At 49.9% G+C, this 22,026-nt stretch overlaps 1 protein-coding gene and 1 long non-coding RNA gene across 3 annotated transcripts; one reads left to right on the top strand and one right to left on the bottom strand.

Annotated features, from left to right (window-relative positions):
- The first annotated feature begins 661 nt into the window (after positions 1-661).
- Positions 662-9,069, top strand: MMP7 (matrix metallopeptidase 7). 2 transcript variants are annotated; one of them, XM_082684008.1, is made up of 6 exons: positions 662-907; positions 3,639-3,865; positions 3,946-4,094; positions 5,286-5,414; positions 7,104-7,265; positions 8,792-9,069. In XM_082684008.1, the coding sequence occupies exons 1-6, from the start codon at positions 800-802 to the stop codon at positions 8,818-8,820; spliced, it is 804 nt and encodes a 267-aa protein (XP_082540134.1). In that variant the 5' UTR covers positions 662-799; the 3' UTR covers positions 8,821-9,069. The 2 variants fall into 2 exon arrangements, with proteins under 2 accessions (XP_082540134.1, XP_082540135.1); XM_082684009.1 differs by having other exon boundaries at positions 729-907; positions 3,639-3,787.
- A 7,473-nt stretch (positions 9,070-16,542) lies between these two features.
- Positions 16,543-21,710, bottom strand: LOC309840590. The gene is made up of 4 exons (XR_014298678.1): positions 21,437-21,710; positions 19,626-19,988; positions 18,767-18,861; positions 16,543-18,148 (listed from the first exon to the last, which is right to left on the bottom strand). It is a non-coding gene; the product is annotated as an uncharacterized lncRNA (long non-coding RNA).
- Between the last annotated feature and the right edge of the window lie 316 nt (positions 21,711-22,026).

Below are 22,026 nucleotides of genomic sequence, written 5' to 3'. Positions count from 1 at the left end.
CACAGAATTACGGCATCTACATAAAGAGCCAATTTAATTTCTTGATCTAGAAGGTTGACTTTTGCTAAGTCACGACACCCAACCTCCAGATGATTTAGGATATATTTGAATAAGTAAATTTTTCAGCTGCGGCGTATCTGGCGTGTTTCCCATGATGTAATACAGTTCAAAGCCGTGGGACTCTCCCGGGAAATGCATTACATAAAGGCACACTGGACAGGTGGCTCTGGGTGGGGATTTGGGCCACTGTCACCAAGCTGGGACATCTGGGAAAGAAGTGAATCTGTCGTCTCAGCTTCAGCTTCATCTTTGATAACAATAAAGGATTTGGACTCAAATCCTGACTTTGGAGACTATTACAGAATGCTTTGTAATTATTGATTATTTGTGTGTCTTGGGCGCTTTTTCATGCATTTCAGATTTTTTAAAAACTCCTTTAAGACACATGGTACAAGAAGTCCCCAAATTTTAGATTGCAAAGGCCTGTCTGAGTAGCAGTTTGATTCCAGCAAATAAAACGAGTTAAATTTATACAGCAAACCGGGTGGAAAAAAAAAATACCTTGAGAGGCAAATACCTTGTGTGCTTCCTGCCAATAAGGGCATAAAACTTCCTTGTTGCCGTTAATGAAAAATAACACTCACTTCCAAGGTTCTGTAGACATTAAAAAGAAAGAAAACAGTCCAGTGAGTCACCTGTTTCCACACGCAGGGCTGAGAAGCTATATAAATGTCCCCAGCGTCCAGCGGGACTCAGCCGGTCGGCCGTCCGTCCAGAGGAGACTTCGCAGACAGCAGCCATGCGGCTGACCGTGCTGTGCGCCCTTTGTCTGCTGCCCAGCGCGCTGGCCTCGCCGCTTCCCCGGGAGGCAGGGGGCATGAGTGAGCCACAGTGGAGACAGGCTCAGGTACGTCCCTGGCCCGCTCCCCTGGGGTGGGGGCTCCCCGTCTCACCATCAGCATGAGGAAGTATGATTTTCAATGTGGGTAGTTTTTCTGAGCATATGCATGTTTAATCCAGTAGCTGTTCTGAGCAGGCTGACTGGGGGGCTCCGTCGGTTAAGCGGCTGACTCTCGGTTTCAGCTCTGGTCATGATCTCAGGGTCATGAGATCAAGCCCGGTATCGGGCTCCGTGCTCCATGGGGAGTCTGCTTGATATTCTCTCTCTCCTTCTGTGCACAATTGCACACATTCTCTCTGTCTCTGTCTCTGTCTCTCTCTCTTTTAAAAAAAAAGGGGGGGGGTCGCCTTGGTGGCTCCGTTGTTAAGCGTCTGCCCTCAGGGCATGATCCTGGGGTCCTGGGATTGAGTCTGGCACCGGGCTCCTCACTAGCGGTGAGTCTGCTTCTCCCTCTCCCCCTGCCGTTTCCCCCGGACTGCACTCTCTCACTCGCTCACGCTCTGACAAATAAACAAATAAAATCTTTTAAAAATCAACAACAACAAAAAAACCAGAGCAACTTCAGAGCCTGCCCAGACCGGGTTTACATCACAGCTCCTCCTACGTAAACAAATGTGGGGGTGACCCCACTCCCCTCTGAGCATCCGGGTTTCGACTGGAAGTAGATGACATGGGATGCTGTGGGGACTTACTCGGAAGCCAAAGCAGGTTTCCTGCTCAACAAATTGAGGTTGTTAATGTTGTTATTTATCATGACTCGAGATTCTTTTCACAGAGAGCTGCGTGTTGCCGTTGAGGTAGGGACTCGTGGTAATGGAGAGGCTTGAAATCAGAAAACACGGTAGAGGTTCCTGGGGGCCTGTGCCCGGCCGGTGGGGACCACGGGCAGGTGTGAAGTTCTGACTTTGCCCAATGGGGACAGTGATACTATGTGATACACAGCTCACAGGGTTCTTCTCCTGAATAAGGAGGTGACAGTGCCAACTTCTATGTATGTGAAAATCATAGACTTAAAGTGCTTCAGCATATCTTATTTCATGGAAACTTCAGCCTTATCCCAGGAGAAAGATGCCAGAGTTATGTTGAGTCACATACTTGATGATGATAGTGATCGGAGCCAAGGACAAGTTTTTCTGGTTCAAAAGCCATGGTCTTTCCAGTAGACTTCTTAATAAGCAACGTAATAAGTATAAGTAATGAATATTTGGTAAAATAATAGACTGTTGACTCCTAACTGTTGTTCAAAAACTTCAGCTTTAAGCATAAGAAAAGTCTGCTTTTATTTCAATTAACTCAGACTTTGAAAAAGTCGCAGTAATCTGTTAGATTGAACCATACGGAATTACTGATATTTGATTTTTTTTTTTTTAACCGACAAAACAGCAATGTCATAAAGTCCGATCTAATGGGTTCTCCGAAAGGGGCACATTGCAAGCGTGCTGAGTCCCGTCACTTCCTGCACACGCTGCCCATAAGCCAGGGAGACGTTCGCTGGGTTTAAGAGAGGCAGGAGAGTTTACAGCAAGAATGCAAAAAGATTTCTTCCAAAAGAGCATCTTTGTAAAGCCTGGAGCTCAGGAAGAGATAAAATGACTATTTGCCAATACCAGATTGATCCCTAATTATACGGATGAACAGTGTTGGTTGTGTTGAAGAAAACACAATCCCTGGGACCCTGAAGAGAGAGACCAATAGGACAAAGGTCACATTTCCGAGAGTTTCAGGGACAAGTAACCTCACTGCCTAGCGCACAGCACGCGTGTGCTCAACAAAACCCTCATGCATTCTATGGCCTTCTGCAGTGTTCACATGAAACAGGCTTCGGAAACAGAATGAGTTCAAATACAGTTCCTCTCAGGGTGACCTTGCGACTTTTTCCTTCGAGAAAGTGCCAAGGATCCAGGGGCACCTGGGGTGCCCCAGGGAGAACTGCTGTGTCCTGCAGCCCGGGGGACCAGCAGTAAGGGGACTCAGGCCAGCTCTGTGACTAAGCTCATATGTGGCCCTGGGCACATCACTCAGCCCCGTGAACTCTGCTGTCTTCGCCTGGAGAACATGCACAGTAAACGAAATAATTTCATGTGTCCTTTTCTGAGACTAGAATCTTCAGACCCGTTCACCTCAGCGAGGCAAGACCTTTGGTGGATCTCGGAGGTGACTGGGTGCCGGGGGCCTCTGGGCAGGCTGCGTCCTTGAGGGTTCACCCGGTGCCCTTCCCACTTGGCTGTTACAAGCAAGTCTATGCTTTATGAAGTGTACTGTGTGTTTCTCTGCAAAACATTTACCAGGAGACGGGTCCCTGGGGGGCTCAGTGGGTTAAGCGTCTACCTACCGCTCAGGTTCATGATCTCTGGATTCTGGGATTGTGTCCTGCGTTGGGCTCTCTGATCAGCGGGGAGTCTGCTTGTCTCTCTCCCTCTGCCTCTCCTCCTGCTTGTGCGCTCTCACTTTCTCAAATAAATTCTTTAAAATAAGAAAAATCTTCTAAAAAATACATTTAATGGGATAAAAGGGAAACGGAGGGACCGTCCACAAAACTCCATCATGAGATGGAGTGCTAAGGCGTCCTCATCCATACTGAACTTTCTCCCACTGATGCACACTGTTTCCCTCGTGGCTACGCAACCACCTTCACACCCCGGCTCGAGTCCGCAGGGATCCGAGGAAAGATGCACAGTCTTCTGTGATCTAAAAGGAAGACAATAAAGGTGACAGACGACCCCCCTCTCCCCAACAGGACTATCTCAGGAGGTTTTATCCGTCCAACTCAGAAACGAGGGAGGCCGACAGCTTCGAAGCCAGACTCAAGCGGATGCAGACTTTCTTCCGCCTGCCCGTGACGGGGGTCCTGACCCCCCGCCTGGTGGAAATAATGCAGAAGCCCAGGTGTGGGGTCCCCGACGTCGCCGACTACTCCCTCTTCCCAGCCCAGCCGAAGTGGAATTCCCGAGTCGTCACCTACAGGTGCGGACCTCGGGGCTCGCCGCAGCAGATGGTCCGGCCCTCCTCCTGAGGCCAAACACTGTCCTCTCGTTCACTGTCAGGGTCATATCGTACACGCGAGACCTGCCGAGGGTCACCGTCAATCAACTCGTGTCAAAGGCTTTGGCCTTGTGGAGCAGGGAGATCCCGCTGTCCTTCCGGAGAGTGTTAGCGGGCACAGCGGACATCATGATCGGCTTTGCGAGAGGAGGTAAGGAAGGTGGAAGGAAGGTTGCCGTGGGCGGCTCTGCGTGTTCCCGGGAGCGCTTTCCTCTGCTCAGGACCTTCCTCTGTGCTCCACACAGGATATAGGGGATGTATCGTGACATGCGTACGTCCCTTCACTTCTTGTGGTTTATTAACTTGGAGCCACTGTTGGTAGCAGAGATGCCGAATGATGGCTCGTGAGCCAAACCTGGCCTGTCATCTATTTCTGTGCATGAATTTCTATCCTTTTTTTTTTTTTTTTTTTTTTTTTTGGTGGGCATGTTTGCATTCTGTGGATAAATATTTACCAGAACACAGGGATGGTCCTTCATTGACCCGTTATCAACAACTGCTTTGGGGCCACTGTGGGAGAGTTGAGGGATCGTGACAGATACTGCCGAGCTGCTAAATCCTAACTTACTTATTATCTGGTCCTTTACAGAGAAGCTTTGCTGACCCTGTCTGTAGCGTGAATCCTGATAGACGTATACATAGGTACATACGTGCATTTACAGAACAGTTAAAATATGACTAACTAACACCCTCATTAAACCAAGACACAGGTTACAACTTCCGAAAGCCCTTAGGCTTTCCTGTTGCCTGTTGCCAACACCCTCAAAGGGTAAGAAAGGAGAAACGGAGAGCATTCCAATCACGGGATTTAAGGAGCTAAAACCCACACACACCGCTGCTGCTAACTGCTAGCTTTTTATGCTGCATGTTTAAAGAAAAGTGTTCTTTGGGGTCTTTTCTAATGTTGGACCGCCGACCTTTGAACTTCGCCCACAATACTGACAACGCCCCAGGACATAACCCAGAAATCCCTGATCCTGGCAGCCCGCGTCCGTCAGGAAATGGCTGGAATCCGTTGGATTCAGACGGATCCCGCCGGGTCCCATTCAGACAAGCGTCTGCATCGCGACGAAAGCACTAGTGGGACTCACCGGCACCCTCTGCGCCTGGTATTCCCAGACACTGTCCGCGTTTGCGCTCCCGGAGGCAGGAAGCCTTGGGTCTGTGGGGTGGGCGGGGCGGAGCTGTGGTTTTGTGGGCGAAAACCTGCCTGTGACCAGCAGCGCGCATGGACCCCGACACTGCGCCAGGCCGATCGTCACAGCCTCTAGTTCCGTAAAGCACAAGGTAAACGGCCAGAGGTGGACTGGCTCACGAAGGGCGACCCCCTGTTCTCTTTCAGCTCACGGGGACTACTACCCATTTGATGGACCGGGAAACACTCTGGCCCACGCCTTTGCACCCGGGCCAGGTCTGGGAGGGGACGCACACTTTGATGAGGACGAGCGCTGGACGGACGGCAGCAGACTAGGTACAGTGCCCTCCCTCTTCTGCTGCACTGTGGCGGTGTGGTTTTTTTTTTTTTTTTAAGATTTTATTTTATTTATTTTTATTATGTTCAGTTAGGTACTCTATAGTACATAATTTGTTTCTGATGCAGTGTTCAAGGATGCGCTAGTTGCGTGTAACACCCAGTGCTCAGCACAATGCATGCCCTCCTCAGTACCCATCACCTCCCTGCACAGTGTTGTTAGAGATCCGAACCCCTAGACCAGTGTGACTTCGCTAATTGCTTTCGTTAACGGTAATTACTGACCCATGGTTAACTGCCAATGACAGTGTGCATCTAATCGCATTATTTCATTCCACGAGCCCATCGTGCTGTGTAGACAGAGGATGGAAGGTGGTTGTGGGCTCAAACCACACTGGGGTCAACCAGCCGTGGCAATGCCAGCCACTTGCCCTGTGTCTTTGGTCAAGTGATGACTTCTCTGAGCCGGTGTCCGTCTATGAAGTGGGACCGTGGTTCCCTCCTCCTGGGATTGTGGTGGGAAGTGAATGACATAATGTGCGCACAGTGCTTTACAGTGTTGGAATCGCATGGTCATTTGATCCCTCAAAGGTCTTTCCAGTTCCCAAAAGTAAGGTTTTTTATTGGAGGAGGAGGAGCGGAGACTGTGATATCTAAGAATTGTGTACAAGTCTCAGGGCATTCTCTGTTGTTCAACAGGAAGCCAGCCACCATCTTTGTCACCCTACAAAGTGGGAGATTACAGAATCCCCCGAAAACTAACAGAAGAAAGCTCTGGTCTAAATACCGCTAAGTGGAGGAGGTTCTAACAGTCAGTTAATTAGATAAGATAACGTGGCTGCTCCCTGCCCCTGAGCAGGAGATCCATGGGAGTATCTGGTCGTGGGAAGTCACCCCCACTGCAGCGTCTGCTGTCAGCTCCAAGCCTTGTGAGGTGGTGACCCGGGCTCGCTCCCACATCCTGTATGTCCTGCTCGTTCTACTTTCTTCCCTCTCAGGGTGGGCTCACAGAGGGTCCCTGGTGTCGGCCCACCGTCAGAGCTCTGGCCACCCTGCTAATTCCCAGGCTCTTGCCTTCTGCCTTCCTAGCACAGCCTGTCTGTGAATCTGAGGGAAGATGATTCAATCAATCAGAAACCAAACCTGGCGTTGTCAGGAGACCCTGCCTTGCTGTCATGGCTTCCTCAGGGCCGACTGTCTCTCTCCTCATGCTCAAAGTCTCTGTCCGTGAAAAGCCATTATTTTCTAGATACTGGGAAACTCTCAGAAATATGACAGACCTACTCAGTGGGAGCGATTATCTCCAATTAACACGAGGAACCAAGACTCGGGAGGTCAGGTCGTGTGTCCCAAGTGTCCAGCTAGTAAGCAGCAGAGCTGGACCTTGAGCCTGAGTCCCTAATGCCCCTGAAGCCTCTGCTTTCCACTCCAGAAGATGGCTATCTGGGGGATGACCTTAGAAAAACAGCACATTTTTGTAAAAGCAGACGGGACAATGAGATCAAAGCAGTACACTTTGAGGCTCCTTCTCAGTCCTCCACTCGTGGGGCCTGGACTCAAGGAGGTGAGCCGCAGAGGCTCTGAGGAGGTGTGCATTCCTGCGGTTGTCTCGTTTTGCCTCGCCTGTCACGTGTGACGTTGTTCACGGGGCTGCTTTAACGGTTCCTGCATGTCACTCTCGGGTTGCAGGAGTTAACTTCCTGGTCACCGCGACCCACGAACTTGGCCATTCTTTGGGCCTTGGTCACTCATCTGATCCCAATGCCGTGATGTATCCAACCTACAGAGTCGGAGAGTCCAAGAATTTCAGACTTTCACCGGATGACATCAAAGGAATCCAGAAGTTATACGGTAATATTTACGATTTCACATCCCTCCTCCCGGCGGGCAGGCCTCAACAGGAAGGGCTGGGAAATGGGTACCCGCTTGGAAAAGCCTGTCCGAACTTGCGTCTAAAAGCCCATTGAGAGGAGAAACTTGAGACCTTAGCTCCTGAAAACAGCCCCAGGCTGTGTTATACATTGTTCATTTACGTCTTCAGTAATACAGTATCATTGGGTGAAATCAGGTAAAGGATGCGACGGAGGTATTTTTTGTCCCAGATCTGCCACTCGCTGTTCTTTCGGGCTCAGTACAGATGCCTTAGGGAATATCCCCCTGGGGCGATGGGCTGAGGGACAGAACGCCTTCCTCCCTAGCTGCCCAAGGGTCTGAATGATCACGAGAGCCATCAAGGTGCTTCCAAACGGCAGGGCCGTGTCCTCAGGAGATGATCATTCCTAGAAGAAATGGATTTAGGAGATCAGTCCAACCTAGAACTTACCATCAATGGTATTTCCTAAACCGTGTTCCCAGAACGTTAAATAGTCCCTCCAGACAATTCCCAGAAAAGGAAGAGATGGGAAAACAAGATCAAGAAACAGCATCTGCTGTATTTCAGGCGCAGTGGGTGGTAATCATACCTGCCAGTCCAGTTAACCGTGAGCTCCCTAGATTGAATCCTCTTTCCGGACCGCGGACTGAGCCCTCGCAGAATAGTGAACCCTTTTTGGAGAATACCACGTGCCTGTGCCTTCAGGTTGTGACTCAAACTGCCGCTGTTGCCCAGAAGTTGATGAAACACTGACAATTGTCCACAAAGTTATCACCAACAGAACATAAAACAGTGCCACTCCTCCCATAAATCTGCAGCCCTCATGGGATCCCCCTCATGGGACAGTGACACAGGCCCAGAACCCTAAGAAAGTGAGAAAGGGACCCAGAAAGGGACTGACTAGATTTCACAGGAAGCAGATAGACCAAGGCATCAAATTCTTAGGCATCAGCCCACAGGGCGCCCCAGTCAAAGTGGGAAAGGGATAAGTTCTGGACAAAGGGAAGCAAGACTTAATTGAAAGCTTTTAAATCTAGTGAGGACATGCACCCCAGGAATGGTATGAGCAGAAAATACACATTCCAAAGAGTATGATTCACTTCACGGGTATTCTTTCCAGATTCATACAAATAATAGCTACAGTGCATCTCACAAGGTGTACGCCTGGCCTTTCACGCGTCCCGCTCACATATGGGACAGCCCAGGGAGTCGCTGGTCCCCTCGTAGCACCGCTGGGTGAGCTCCGGTGGCGAGAGCTGGAGGCCCACCTTACCCAGGGGCACGTGGCTGGTATTCAAGATGCCCGGCCAGGCCGCGCTCCGCCCAGCACCGTCCTCCCCGCCGCCGCCAGGGTGGGCTCCAGAGCCCCTGGTCCAGCGCAGGAAAGCGGGCTCCGGGGACGGCAGACCGTACTGCCTGCGACGCGTCCTCTGTTTTCAGCGTCTTGGGATGGTTTTTGTGTGTTGTCGCCCATGTCGGGCGTCCGTGTTTTCTCTCTCAACAGGAGAGAAGAGCAATTTGAGGAAGAATTAGGAACGTGAGGACGAGTGGACGTTCATTCCGTGGTCCTGTGGCTGCTCCCCAGCCGGAGCGAACGCACACGGTCCCCGAGCTCCGTTCGGCCGCTCGTTCGTCCCTCCCCGTGTCCTGGCTAGTTTCCACCGCCTCGCTCTCCTGGGGAAAAGCACGAGAGCCTCCTTCCTCCATGACTTTCCTCAAGAGCTTGCACTTGGTCAGTGGTAATAAATGTTAAATACACAGATAAATAAAGTTTTTACTCTACGCAGAAGGATTTCTATCGGGAAGGACTGGGTCTGTGCAAATGAAGTCCAAGTCCAGACAAACAAAGGAAGACCTCCAGGTTGTTTCGGGTCTTCAGCTGCACCCATCCTGTCCCCGGGCGGGCAAGGAGCGAGCTCTCTCCATCGGCACAGCCCAAAGGTGCCCAAGTTCCCCTTTTCCTCCTGGCCCAGGCTTTCCTCCGAGTCTTCTGGGAAGCCCGGTTCTTCCCACAACAGGCATGTGAATTCCCAAGATTTTACATTCCCACACTTGTGGCTGAGTCCGGGCCTGATGTCACTGCATCTCCCTGACCCACACACTGGGTTCCCTGTCCTTGGCCCAGGGCCACCCCAGATGTCAGTCCTACCCTCCTGTCTTTAACTGTCTCCCAGCTCGTCCCACAAGGCCCTGCTGAAGACCTGCTCGGCTGCGGCATTCATTACACGTTGTTCAAGGAAACAGCATGACCCGCATCCCTCCACTCCTCCCCCTGCCCCAGCATCACAGATTTGTCCCTGGCTGCCTGCCTGCCCCAGCCCCGCACTCCTATCCCCACGTCTACACCCCATTCCTTCTCACTTCTCCCAGAAACCCATTTTCCTGACGTCCACACAGCTCTTTCTGCCCCGAGAGACTCGCTAATGTGTTTCTGTGGAGAAGAGCGTTGGGTAGAAGGAATCAGCGAGCTTGAACACAAGGCAGTGAAAATTATCAAAGCTCAGGGAGGAAGGAAAAAGGGTCAAAGAAAAGTGAATGGAACCTAACGTGCTGTGGGACGGCATCAGGCATGCTGCGGTGGGAACGCCGATAACAAGGGAGGAGGCTCTGGGCGTGAAGGATGGGGGGGGGGTGTCTGTGGAAAACGTCCGTACCTTCCCCTTTCAGTTTCACTGTTTCAGTTTCACTGTGAACTTAAAACTTCCCTAAAAAATAAAGTCTTAATTTTAGAAAAATAACCTTATAGATTAAACATTAACTTACAATCTGTAATTTTTTTTAAGTCTGTGAAATTGACAAACATTTAGCTAGACGGACTAAGGAAAACAGAGGGAAGGCGCAAATCACTCAACTCGGATCTGAAAGTGGGGACGTTACTACTGATTCTACAGGGGAAAAAAACTACAAATAAGAGAGCTCTGTGGGCAATTAAATGTCAACCAATTGAATAACAGAGACTCAGTGGTCAAATTCCTAGAAACAGCAAACCCACCAAGATTAAATCCTAAGAAACAGAAAATCTAAACAGACCCATAACGAGGAAGGTGACTCAATCAGTAACTGAGACTCGTAACGAGGAGGGTGACTAAATCAGTAACTGAGACTCTCCTGACAAAGGAAAGCCAGGGCTGAAGCCTTCACCAGTGAATTCCACCAAACATTTAAAGGAGGACTGACATAAATTCTTCTCAACGTTTTCCCAAAACACTGACCAGGAAGGAACACTCCCTTATTTTACAAAGCTAGCATTACCCTTATATCAAAGCTAGATGAAGACACGACAAGAAAAAAAAAGTAGACCCATATTCCTTATGAAATTCATGCAGAAATTCTCAATAAAGTACTAGCAAACCAAATTCAGCAACATAGTAAAAGGGTTATGCACCATACAAGTAGGATTTATTCCCAGGACGCAAGGATGTTGCAGCATGATGAAAATCAATCAATGCAATATACCACATTAGCAAAAAGAAGGGAAAAATATCATCATCATCTCAACTCATGCAGGAAAGCATTGGACATTTTCTAAACCCTTGTATGATAAAAACACTCAGCACACTAGGAATTGAAGGAAACTCTCACAACATAAAAAAAATATGAAAAATTCACAATCAACATCATAGTCAGTGGCAAAAGACTTAAATCTTTCCCTCTGGGATCAGGAACAAGACAAGGATGCCTGTTTTTGCCACTTCTACAGAACATCGTACTGGAAGTCCCAGGCAAAGCAATTAGATAAGAAAAATAAAAGACGTCCAAAATGAAAAGGAAGGGGCGCCTGGGTAGCTCAGTGTGTTAAAGCCTCTGCCTTCGGCTCAGGTCATGATCTCAGGGTCCTGTGATTGAGCCCTGCATTGGGCTCTCTGCTCAGTGGGAACCTGTTTCTCCCTCTCTGCCTACTTGTGATCTCTGCCTGTGAAATAAATAAATAAAATCTTCAAAATGAAAAAGAAGAAGTAAAATGATCTCTGTTCACAAGAATAAGATCTTATATACAGAAAAGCCTAATGATTACACCACACACACACACACACACCTGTTAGAACTAATAAATTCGGCAAAGTAGCAGGATACAGAGTCTACAACCAAAAATTGGTTGCTTTTCTGTACATGAACAATGAACAATCTACAAAGGAAATCAAGACAACACTGCCAGAAACAGTTTTATCAAAAAGGATAAAATACTCGGGAATTAAAGACGGAGGTGCAAGATCAAAGATAAATTAGAGGGAAAATCCCATGTTTGTGGACTGGAGAACTTAATGTTGTTAAACTCTCGAGACTACCCAAAGTGATCTACCGATTTAATGCAAAAGACAAGAACTTGGGCTAAAATTCATAGGGAATCTCAAAGGACCCTGAAGAGCAAAAACAATCCCGAAAAAGAACAAAGCTGGAAAAGTCACACTTCCTGATTTCAAAACGTACTTAAAAAGCCAGCGTCATCCCGCTGGATGGGGCCCGGTGTCTGGGAGGCGCGGCTCAGTGGGTTAAGTGTCTGTTTGGCTCTGGTCTGGGTCCCAGGGTCCCGGATCCCCTGCTCAGCGGGCAGCCTGCTTCCCCCCTCCCTCTGCGGCTCCCCCTGCATGTGCTCTCTTGCCATCTCTGTCACTGTTTCTATCTCTCTCAAATAAATAAATGAAATCCTTAAAAATAAATAAAGCTGCAGCATCAGTTCAAAAAAAAAAAAAAGAAAGAAAGAAAGAAATGCGGCAAAGTTCACGGTTATATTTTAAAACTGCCACACGGGGCCGCCCTTTCTCCTAGGAAACCGTCTACCTTCAACCGGAGCAGGTAAAGAAGTTGTCCTTTCGTACAAGGGACTATTCCTCAGCCATCAGAAAGGACGAACACCCAGCTTCTGCAGCAACGTGGATGGGACTGGACGTGATCGTGCGGAGTGAAGCCAGTCAGGCAGAGAACAAGCATCCTACGGTGCCACTCACAGCTGGAACGGAAGGAATAGAGCAGAGACCGCAGGGGAAGGAGGGAAGAGTGAAGGGGGAGAAATCAGGGAGGGAGACAAACCGTGAGAGACTCTGGACTCCGGGAACCAAACTGAGGGTCACAGAAGGGAGGGGGTGAGGGCTGGGGTCACCGGCTGACAGGCGGAAGGAGCCGCGTGAAGTGACGAGCACTGGGCATTACACTCGGCTGCTGTGCTGCTGCACACTCCGTCTGAAAGCAGCGACGTACTACAGGTCGGCTAGCGGAGTTTCAATCAAAAACATAAAAATTAAATGCCAGGGGCGCCTGGGTGGCTCAGTGGGTTAAAGCCTCTGCCTTCGGCTCAGGTCATGATCTCAGGGTCCTGGGATCGAGCCCCTCATTGGGCTCTCTGCTCAGTGGGGAATCTGCTTCCCCCTCTCTCTCGCCTGCCTCTCTGCCTCCTTGTGGGCTCTGTCTGTCAAATAAATAAATAAAATCTTTAAAAATAAATTAAATAAAATGCCGTAGGGACCAACAAAAATAAGTCCTGGTTGGTCCCCTCTTTGCCACCACAGCCCGGACGCCAATGCCCCAGCCAGCAAAGAGAGAATCACTGTCACTGCTTCAGTGCCGGAGCGACAGAGGACGCCACGGAGCACTCCCCTGGCAACCACTGTTTCTCTGGGGACGGAGTTTATGGTTTCTGCAAGTATGGAAGCGTCAGGCAGCACCAGCCCTGCCCACGTCGTCACTGATCTTTCTGCGTGTGAGAAAGAGAGACTCCGGCTTGCAGGCGTGGAGATGACAGTGACCTGCCCTTCGGCCTGACCTCCAGCTAAGGGACAGCCGTGACCTACTGGGCAACTTCACCTGGTGAGGAGAAACACAGTGTCACCACTACCCACGGATGATGGGTTGAAGTTCAGGAAGCAGCACAGTCTTTGATCCCTGACACACTTTCCTAGGAATTAGAGACTAGAGAACCAAGACCGGAACCGTTGTCGGTTACGAAGCAGTCGTGGACTTGCCCTCATGGACTCTGATGACAGTGATCGTCAAGCTTGTAGTATGGGCTATGCCTGCACTTGGAGACAGTTGGACAACTCCCTCGGCATCATTCGAACACCTCAGATAGGCTTCCTCTCCCTGCCACCCATGCGAGCGAATCACCAAGCCCGGAGAAAAGAAGCAACTCCATCGAAAAGTTGGGGACCACACATGATGGGCTGGAGTTCCGTTGGAACTTAACTCCTACTCCACTTCCTCAGTTTACGTGTAACTAGATCTCACACCGGGGAGAATGCACCTCCGACTGCGTAGACAGCTCTCAACCTACGGAATCATTCTGGTACAGGAACCGTGCTGGGTCGAATACTGCTATAAGCGTCTCTCCTTCCCGCCCCCAACCCCAGTGATACTGGTGGGAACGGTGGAGCTCTGGGCAGAAAAGGCCGAGTCCCTGTCTGCACCGCTGGGAGCTAGAAGTGTAGTGATGAGCGCAACCAGTGGCCCCTAGAAGGTCTCGAATACCCACTGTCAAATGGGCGAACGGATGAATGAATGAATACTAATTCGAGTTAACTTGTTCAATTAAAATTTTCATTTTAGACATCTTACAGATGATGCTACAAATACAGAATGAGAGGCAGAATACAGGCTACTTTAAATTTCAAAAATCTAAATGGTTTCTGTTCAGCTTCCTAGGTATTAATGCCTAGAAAGATATTCACTATAAAAGTGGGCTTTTTCCTGAATGGTAGCCCCTTGTGCTGGGTTCGCTGGGCTACTCCACATTCCAAGCACTCTGTTTGTCTCCAACTATGCAGAAAACAAACCTAGACTCTAAAGTCCTGAAACGATGACCGTGATTTACCACCACCCATAATTCTGTGGGTCGACCAGACGGTTCTTCTCCCGGCCTTGTTCAGGATCTCAGCCCTCTTGGGTCAGGCCGTGGCTGGGCTGGATTACCCCCCACTTGCCCATTCCCAAGTCTGCTCCTTGGCACAGATGTCTAGAGTCTGGTACGTCTTTCTCCATCCAGATGGTCTCCTTACAGAGTGGCTGAAGGCCCAGACGTACAGTTTCCAAGAAGCAAGAAGCAGAAGCAGCACTGTGGCCAACTTCCCTCTGCCGAAGCCGGGATTCAACGTGAGCGGAGACCAGCTCCGTTTCTCCACGGGACAGCAGGACGGAGAACAGGAAGCCACCTTCAGTCCGCACCCCAGCTGACCTTGCAGGACTTCCAGCCATCCTGGGAGGTGGGAAGGAGCCCCTCCACTGCATCAGAGAGGAAATTCTCACGGCTGCACGCGATGACACTGGGGGATGAAGACATGGTTGCGTCTCTGGTGTTTGTTATTGCTTCTCCAGTAAGATACAATTAAGGGTATATACAGAATAAGACCAAACAAGATGACTTGATAGCGACTTAGGTCTCGCTTGCTCATCTCATTCTTGTGCCTGAAAGCCTTGCTAGTTGTAGAATTATCAAGCAGGGCCTTGGATTGCTTTTAGGCTTCAAATATTGTCCCTTTAGGGTTTCCCATCTTTATTGCCCACACAGAAAACACTCATTCGCTGTACAGTCTGGCCTACCTTTCTGTTCACGACGTAGTCAATGATTCGGCCACGAGCGTGTGGCCCGGGCTCTGTTCTTCAAAGCAGACCCTACTCACCTGAGTTGACCACATGGTGTCAGCTCCAGGCTAACTTGCTCTAACGACCCAACCACTTTCTCTGCTGATGTGTCCTTCGAGAAGGCAAAATAGTTCAGTAATGGCCTAGCCATCATAATTCTCCCCTACCACCAAGTCCTGAAGACATTCCCTATTTCCTTCTCACAACAGGACCGTTCCATATTTAGGTTCTTGCTTATTTTTATATTTTGAGCTCATTTTTATATTTTGCCTGAGGTATGGATCGAATTTATTTTTTTCCATATAACGAACCAATTTTTCCTACAAAATGTTTAGATAACCCAAACTCTCACGGGCCTCTTTCTGGATTCTGTTCTGTTCCTTGGGCCCCTTGTACATTTCTAGACCCGTTCCACATTGCTCTTCCTGCTGTGGTGGCTGGTAAGTCTCACTAGGTCAGTCTGTCTCTTCTTCGATTGTCCTTTTCATGATTTATTTCTTAATCAGGAACAGGGGACTACAGCCCAGCAGCCAAACTCTCCGCACTGACTATTTCCGTGAAACAAGCTTTATTGGGGCCCAACCACACCCACTTGCTTACACACGGCCACTGGCTGCTTTGACCACAATAGTGGATTTGAATAGTGGCATCCACCTGCAAAGCTAAGAATATTTAGTGTTTTTACAGAAAAAGTTTGCTGACTCCTGGTCTCAGTTACTCAGGGACTTGAATTCTTCCACGTCAAGTTTTGGCAAGGTTCCCAGTTCTGAGCTCTTGATTACAAGCAACAGAAACTTGTTCTGTCTAACTTAATGTGGAGATAGATTTACTGCAGGAGGCATCAGAGTGCACCGGCGCTCCCAGGGGAAAGCCTAGAGCGTGGATGCTGCCAAGTGAAAAGCCTTCCAAACTCTCCTGCCTTCCCGTACCACTCAAGATTCAGAGCCCCGACAAGCAGAATGCTTGGCCTGAGCTACGGTCCCATACTCGCGCTAGCTTCCAAAGAGCAAGGCGTATCCAGCCCTTTATCCACGTCCACAGAGAGGTGTAGGGTCCTGCCTCTGACAAGACTCACTCTGTGGAGGGTTCATTCGAAATATGAGCAGGACAGGATCTCCCCAATGGCAGCTGCGACTTTGCTTGAAATCACATTAAAGTGGGGCAAAATTGTTATCTTTAAATACTGCACCCTCATTCACGAAGACAATTTATCTCACTTTTAATTCAGCTCTTTCTCTGCGTCCTTTGCTGGAGTTTTAAATGTTCTTCTGGAATGGTCTTGTGAATTCTTGTCTAGTAAGTCCTTGATATTTTACGGTTTCATTATTGTTGTGTTGGACACTTTGGTATTTTATGTCTCTTCTTTGTTTTATTATGGTATTGAGGGATACTGCTGATTTCTGTATATTGATCTTATATTATTTAAGCTTTTTTATTTCTTCTGAAGGTCTGTTGGTTTTCTTCAGTCTTGCATGTAAATACTTGCAAGAGACAATTTCATCTCTTTCCATCCAATCTGTATATTTCTTAGTATCTTTTCCTGTCTTATTGCTTTGACCTGAACCTTCAGTGTCATGCAGTACATTATGTTAGCATGTATTCTTGTGCCGCTCCTGATCTTAGAGCAAATGCCTTTCAAGTTTTTCCAGGTAAAAAGATAAATACTTTTTTATCCCATTAAGGAAGTTTCTTTTTATTTCTAGTTTTCTGCTAACTTAAGTTGTAAATAAGATGCTTTTTTTTTTTTTGCATCTGTTGAAGTGTTCCTAAGTATCTCCTTCTTTAGCTTGTTAATATGTGAAATTACATTAATAGATTTGTTTTCTAATGTTGAATTCCTACAAATTAATCATAACTTATCACAATGTATTATTTTTTTGATCGTTACTGAATTCAGTTGTCTAATATACATTAGGGTCCTTACACCTGTGTTTGCAAATGAGACTGGTGACCTACTTTCACTGCGCTGTTCTCATCAGGCTCTCACAGTGGGGTTACGTCGGCTTCATAAAAGGACTTGACACTCGTATCGTTCTTAAAAATAAGAAATGATGGGGGCACCTGGGGGGCTCAGTGGGTTAAGTGTCTACCTTTGGCTCATGTCATGATTTCAGAGTCTTGGGATCGAGCCCCAAGTGGGGCTCTCTCCTCTGCAGGGAGCCTGCTTCTCCCCCACCCGCGCCTCTGCCTCTCTGCCTACTTGTGATCTCTGTCAAATAAATAAATAAAATCTTTTTTAAAAAATGATAAAACTAAGTTTCTAAATCAAAAAGAGGGAGAATATTTAAAAACAAAATTCATTTCCAAAATTATGATTTGTTCTTTTAAAAAGTTAATAAAAATAGAAAAAAACAGCTGCATATACTATTGCCCAGCCTGCCCCCAAAGGGCTCCGCGTTCTGTCCTCTCTCCTGGCAGTTACCAGCAGCTGCCCCTTCTATCCACAGAACCTCGCTGCTGGGCAGTAAATTACACGCAGTGTGAGCACGCCATAGGGACGTGGGTTTGATGCTGCGTGTTAGCTAGATGGTGTGACAGTCACTGGCCACTCTGGGTTTCAGGTTTCCCATCAACAGAATGGAAACTGGGGAGTTGGAATAATGCAAGCTCCTTTATAATAAGCTCCTGACTTCTAAACAAAATAAGCTCCTGACTTCTAAACAAAAGTTAGCTGACTGCAGCACTGTCGGTTGTCACTCCCAGCAACCCACAAAACGGAGCAAGGATCCCCGCTCCCAGACTCAACACAACAGACTTCCAGAGCCATCTCGAGGCAGGAAGCACACATGAGGCCATGTCACTGCAAGATGATGGCTTTCTGCCCCAGTTCCTGGCACGGAATGCCTGAAACCCTTTTAACGTCCTAAGAGACGAGAGTGTGGGGAGCACCTTTTGTGCTAATAGTGGGTGCTTGACCCCAGTGTCTGACCTGGGGCTCCTAAACTCTTGTACTTTCCTGGGATGGGTGCACCTGTTATTTTTATGAGGTGATCCTGGGTGGGCTCCTTTTAAAACAGAGACAGCCATGATTAGAACCTCGAAACTTCAGCTCCACCAGCATTCTCTGGAGAAGGGAGAGTCTGCCAACAGAGTTAATGACACGTGATGCCCACATGATGAAGCTTTCATTTAAAAAAAATAAGTCGGGGGCTCGGAGAGCTTCCACGTCGGGGACCACATCCACATATGGGGAAGATGACACATCCCAGCTCCAGAACTCCGTACGTGTGGCTGTTCCCGCGGCTTCAGAGTATAATCTCCTCCGTGTGTGCTTCTCTTCCTTCTCTTTGATCTACGAGAAAGTGAAATGGAAATTCTCGCTCTCAGCGTTGGTAAAGTCAACCCTCCCTTCCCTGGAGCACAGAGAACCTGCTTTTCAAGTTAGGGATTTAAGGAACTTCCAGCGTAGGGGAAAGGACCAGGAGAGGACTTTCCCACCAGACTGGAGCTAAGCCGGAGGAGGTCGGAGCCGCCGGGAGCCAGGCTCCGCTCCATCCCTGACCCCGGGAAGCAGCCGCACCTCAGACAGGAGATAAACTAGTGCCCTACCTGTGTCAGGGAAAGTGCCAGAAGCTGCCAGACCCGAGGAGTGGGCAGACACAGGAGCAGGAACTCCTGGGGACCCCTGTTGCTGAGCGAGGGCACGGGGATGCCCAGAGGGCAAGGCTACGGGAAGGGCTCAGCCCCACGGACGGCAGCTGGACTCAAAACCAGGCTGATTCGTGGGCCGTGTTTCTTGCTGACCCACGTTCCCGGCCTTCGATCTGACCCGTGATGGTGCAGCAGCCCCCTGAGCCGGTGTCCACCTTGCACGTGAGGGGCCGGCCCCCAGAACGAGGCTCTCTCTGCTCACCGTCCTCCCTCACCCTCCCAGCCCTCCTGCTGCCCCTCCCGGCATCTTGGCTCCCACCTGTCCTGATGTGCTTTGTCTGGGGAGAGAGACACGGGCAGGACGCAAGGAGTGTCTTCTCCTTGGCTTTCCTTCCCCGATGTCCTGGCAGGTCACTGAGGAGAGATGGGACAGAACTCACCGGTGTCGACGGCTCTGTCCACACGGGTGTGTGAGGACATCGGGGTTGCAGAGACAGGCACCAACCAGGTGGCCGCACCTGTGCCCTTGCCCCGGGCCCCTCGAGTCAGCCCAGGCCTGTGGGGCAGGTGCTAAGTCCCCAGCTCCCGGGGACTTCCTTCCCGGCCCGCGTCCTCGTGGCCTCCTCTCATTCCCAGGGTCAGCTCCTCCATCAACGCTCCCTCCTCTCTCCTGCCTCACCCCCCATCTTCCTGCTCCTTTAGCCTCTGCAGCCGCGGTGTCCTGACCCAAGCGTCTACACCACACCTACGACGCTCTCTCCTTCTTTATTGCGTCCGTGGCCTCCATCAGACTGGACGCTCCCCGAGAACAAGAACAGGGCCTCGTATTCTTCTGGAAGGCAGGCGGTGCGCTCAAGTGTCCAGCACATGATAAGCTCCATGACTTTTGCAAGGACGCGCACGAAGGAATAAATACATAAGGTCAGTTGCCTTCCCACATGCCGGATGTGCCCTCAGACAGTGCACGCACCTGCGTGTCCCAGGCGACCGCCTTCCATCCGTTTCCACCCACAGGGAATTAGTGTCCAGACTAGGATCATGCACCGTTTCGTTCCTGGCTTCTGTGACCTCGTTCATGAGGTCTGTTTTGCCCACTGAAGTCCTCCGTATCTCTTAAAATCGTAATGTAACCGTAACGTAAATGTTCGTAAGGAATAGCTGTCCGTTTCTGCACTTACCTGGGCTGGCCTGGGGATAGACTCTTCATGGGAGGGCGCTGTTCCCAGGCCGGGTGGGGGCTGCGGGGCCGGAACCCCGCGACCGTCAGTACTGTCCAGCCAAAGACCGCCGGGAGTGCACCTGTTCCCGCGCCTGTGGGGGCCTCCCTCAGTGCAGCCGGCGACGTTCTAGTGAGAACTGATCAGAAGGGGCTTTCTGGGGACGGGCTGCGGCTTGCCTTGGGTCCTCCTGAGACGTGGGGTCCTGCCCAGGCTGGACGCCGTCAGCAAGCGGGGCGGCTCCGTGACTAAGCAGTGGATGGACGCACGGGTAAAGAGTCTGAAGCTTTCAGTGGCCAGGAGTCCATGGGCACTTGTCTGTAGCTAGGATGGAAGCACATTTTTGTTATTTCTGTGGTTTGGACATGTTCCTGTTTTTGTCTGTGTTCAGACAAGGTCTCGGAGTGGCCTGGTCTGTGATGTTCTATGACATGGTTCCTGTTCCGCAGCCAGGCCTCTGGCGAGGCGGGCCAGCCCCCAGGCCTGCGCTCTCACTGCAGGGGCAGCCCGCATTGCAGGAGGTTGGCAGCGCTGGCCACGGACAGACCGGACGTGGGAGCTGGGAGCCTCGTGATCTGGCAGTCTCGTTCCAACACCGCGCCCGCGCTGCACGCCGGTCTGTGCTTTGGACGTCTGCGTGAGCCTCAGGAATTCGCATTTCCAACCCAGCCCGGTGCTGCGGAGGCTGCCGGACCTCACATGGAAACCACCCAAGTCGGCGAAGTGTGGGGGTGTGTGCGGGGAAGGAAAGATCTACCGTAGTTAGTGGCATTCCCGGGGAAAGTCTGCCCTTCTGGAAACACTGGGTACCCTTGGGACGCGGGCTATGCTGCGCGTTTTCCCAGGTCAGGTGCCCACTCTCCCACGGGAAGCTCCCAAATGAAGATTCTCTCCAATGTATAATTTGTCCAGATCGTTGACCAATAAGTTTGTCATTAACATCAAAGTAAAATCTTTTTAAATCATTTTCTTCTTTTTAAGATATTAAAAGATCACAGGTAGGCAGAGAGGCAGGCAGAGAGAGAGGAGGAAGCAGGCTCCCTGCCAAGCAGAGAGCCCGATGTGGGGCTCGATCCCAGGACCCTGAGATCATGACCTGAACCAAAAGCAGAGGCTTTAACCCACTGAGCCACCCAGGCGCCCCCATCGTCAAAGTAAAATTTATGTGTAAATAAATAATGAAGTGTTCACTGCCCCCAGCTGTGGTGGACTCCAGGCACCACGAGGAAGGGAACCAGACACGCTCTTCTCGGTCTCTCCCGAGACCCAGCGCCGCCCTGATGCGTAGGTGCTTCCAAACACCTGTGTCTGGAACGTTCTAGCAGACAGAGGAAGGAATCCGAGAGGTCACGGACATTGCTGTGACCGAAGGTCAGCGACAGGGGGCTTGGATGTCCAGACAATGGCCATGTGGAAACCCCAGAAGATTTCTGTTCTCATCCACACCCAAGACAAACCAGGAATGACGATGCTGTAACTTCAGACTGAGGTGACCAGAGTGTGATGCTCGAAAGAAAAGGACGCTGACAGGGAGACGGTTGTGACCTCTAGAATATTGGGCCAATTCGGGGGGAGGTGATCTTCCCAGATAGACCCTCACCCTTTGGTTCTGTTTATACGTTTTTCTTCCACCCACAAAAATCCTTGCCACCCCGTCCTCCAACTCCCTGTGGTCCTCCTTGGAACTCTGCCTTGTGCCACCATTCCAGTCCCCACACCCCCAGCTGGTTTCTGTTTCCCCCAAGCCCCTATTCTGATGTTATGGTACCTACCTCTTCTACCGAAGGTGTTCACTGTTTATTTGCATGTCTTATTTAGCCAAAGAATGTAAACTGCAAAGCACTGATCCGAGGCAAGTGGTTTTGATTATTTTTGGTTATGATCTTCTAAAGGCCAGTGAGATCTTTGTCATTTCTTTTCTTTTCTTTCCTTTTAAACAACACCCTGCACCGAGCTGGCGGCTCTGGGAAAAGAGCGGAAGTTCGTTGTCTCACTCAGATGTGCTCGAGTGGCGAGAGGAAGGGGGCAGAGTCTGCACTCCTGAGCTGGGAGCCGGGTTCTGAAAAGACTCTCAGTACGTAGAAATACTCTCACAGACACAGTTCACGAAGGAGTTAAGCAACCAAATATATAAACAAATAGTTCCCAGAAGAGGAATTACAAACGCCCTGTAAAATAACCAAAGGTGTGAACTATCTCAGGTAATCGAGAAGGAAATGCAAATTGAACAATAGCCTCCCTCATTGGCCTGTCGCTCTGGCAGAAGACTGAGAGGTCCTGTGCAGTGTCAGCAAACAGCCCACGGGGCTGGAGATGTTCAGGTGCATGTTACAAGACAGATCTGACTGCTTAGAACATGTAT

The sequence above is a fragment of the Mustela nivalis genome, assembly GCF_964662115.1.
Source record: "Mustela nivalis genome assembly, chromosome: 9".
NCBI classification, from domain to species: Eukaryota; Metazoa; Chordata; class Mammalia; order Carnivora; family Mustelidae; genus Mustela; species Mustela nivalis.
This window is presented reverse-complemented; position numbering and strand designations above follow the sequence as displayed.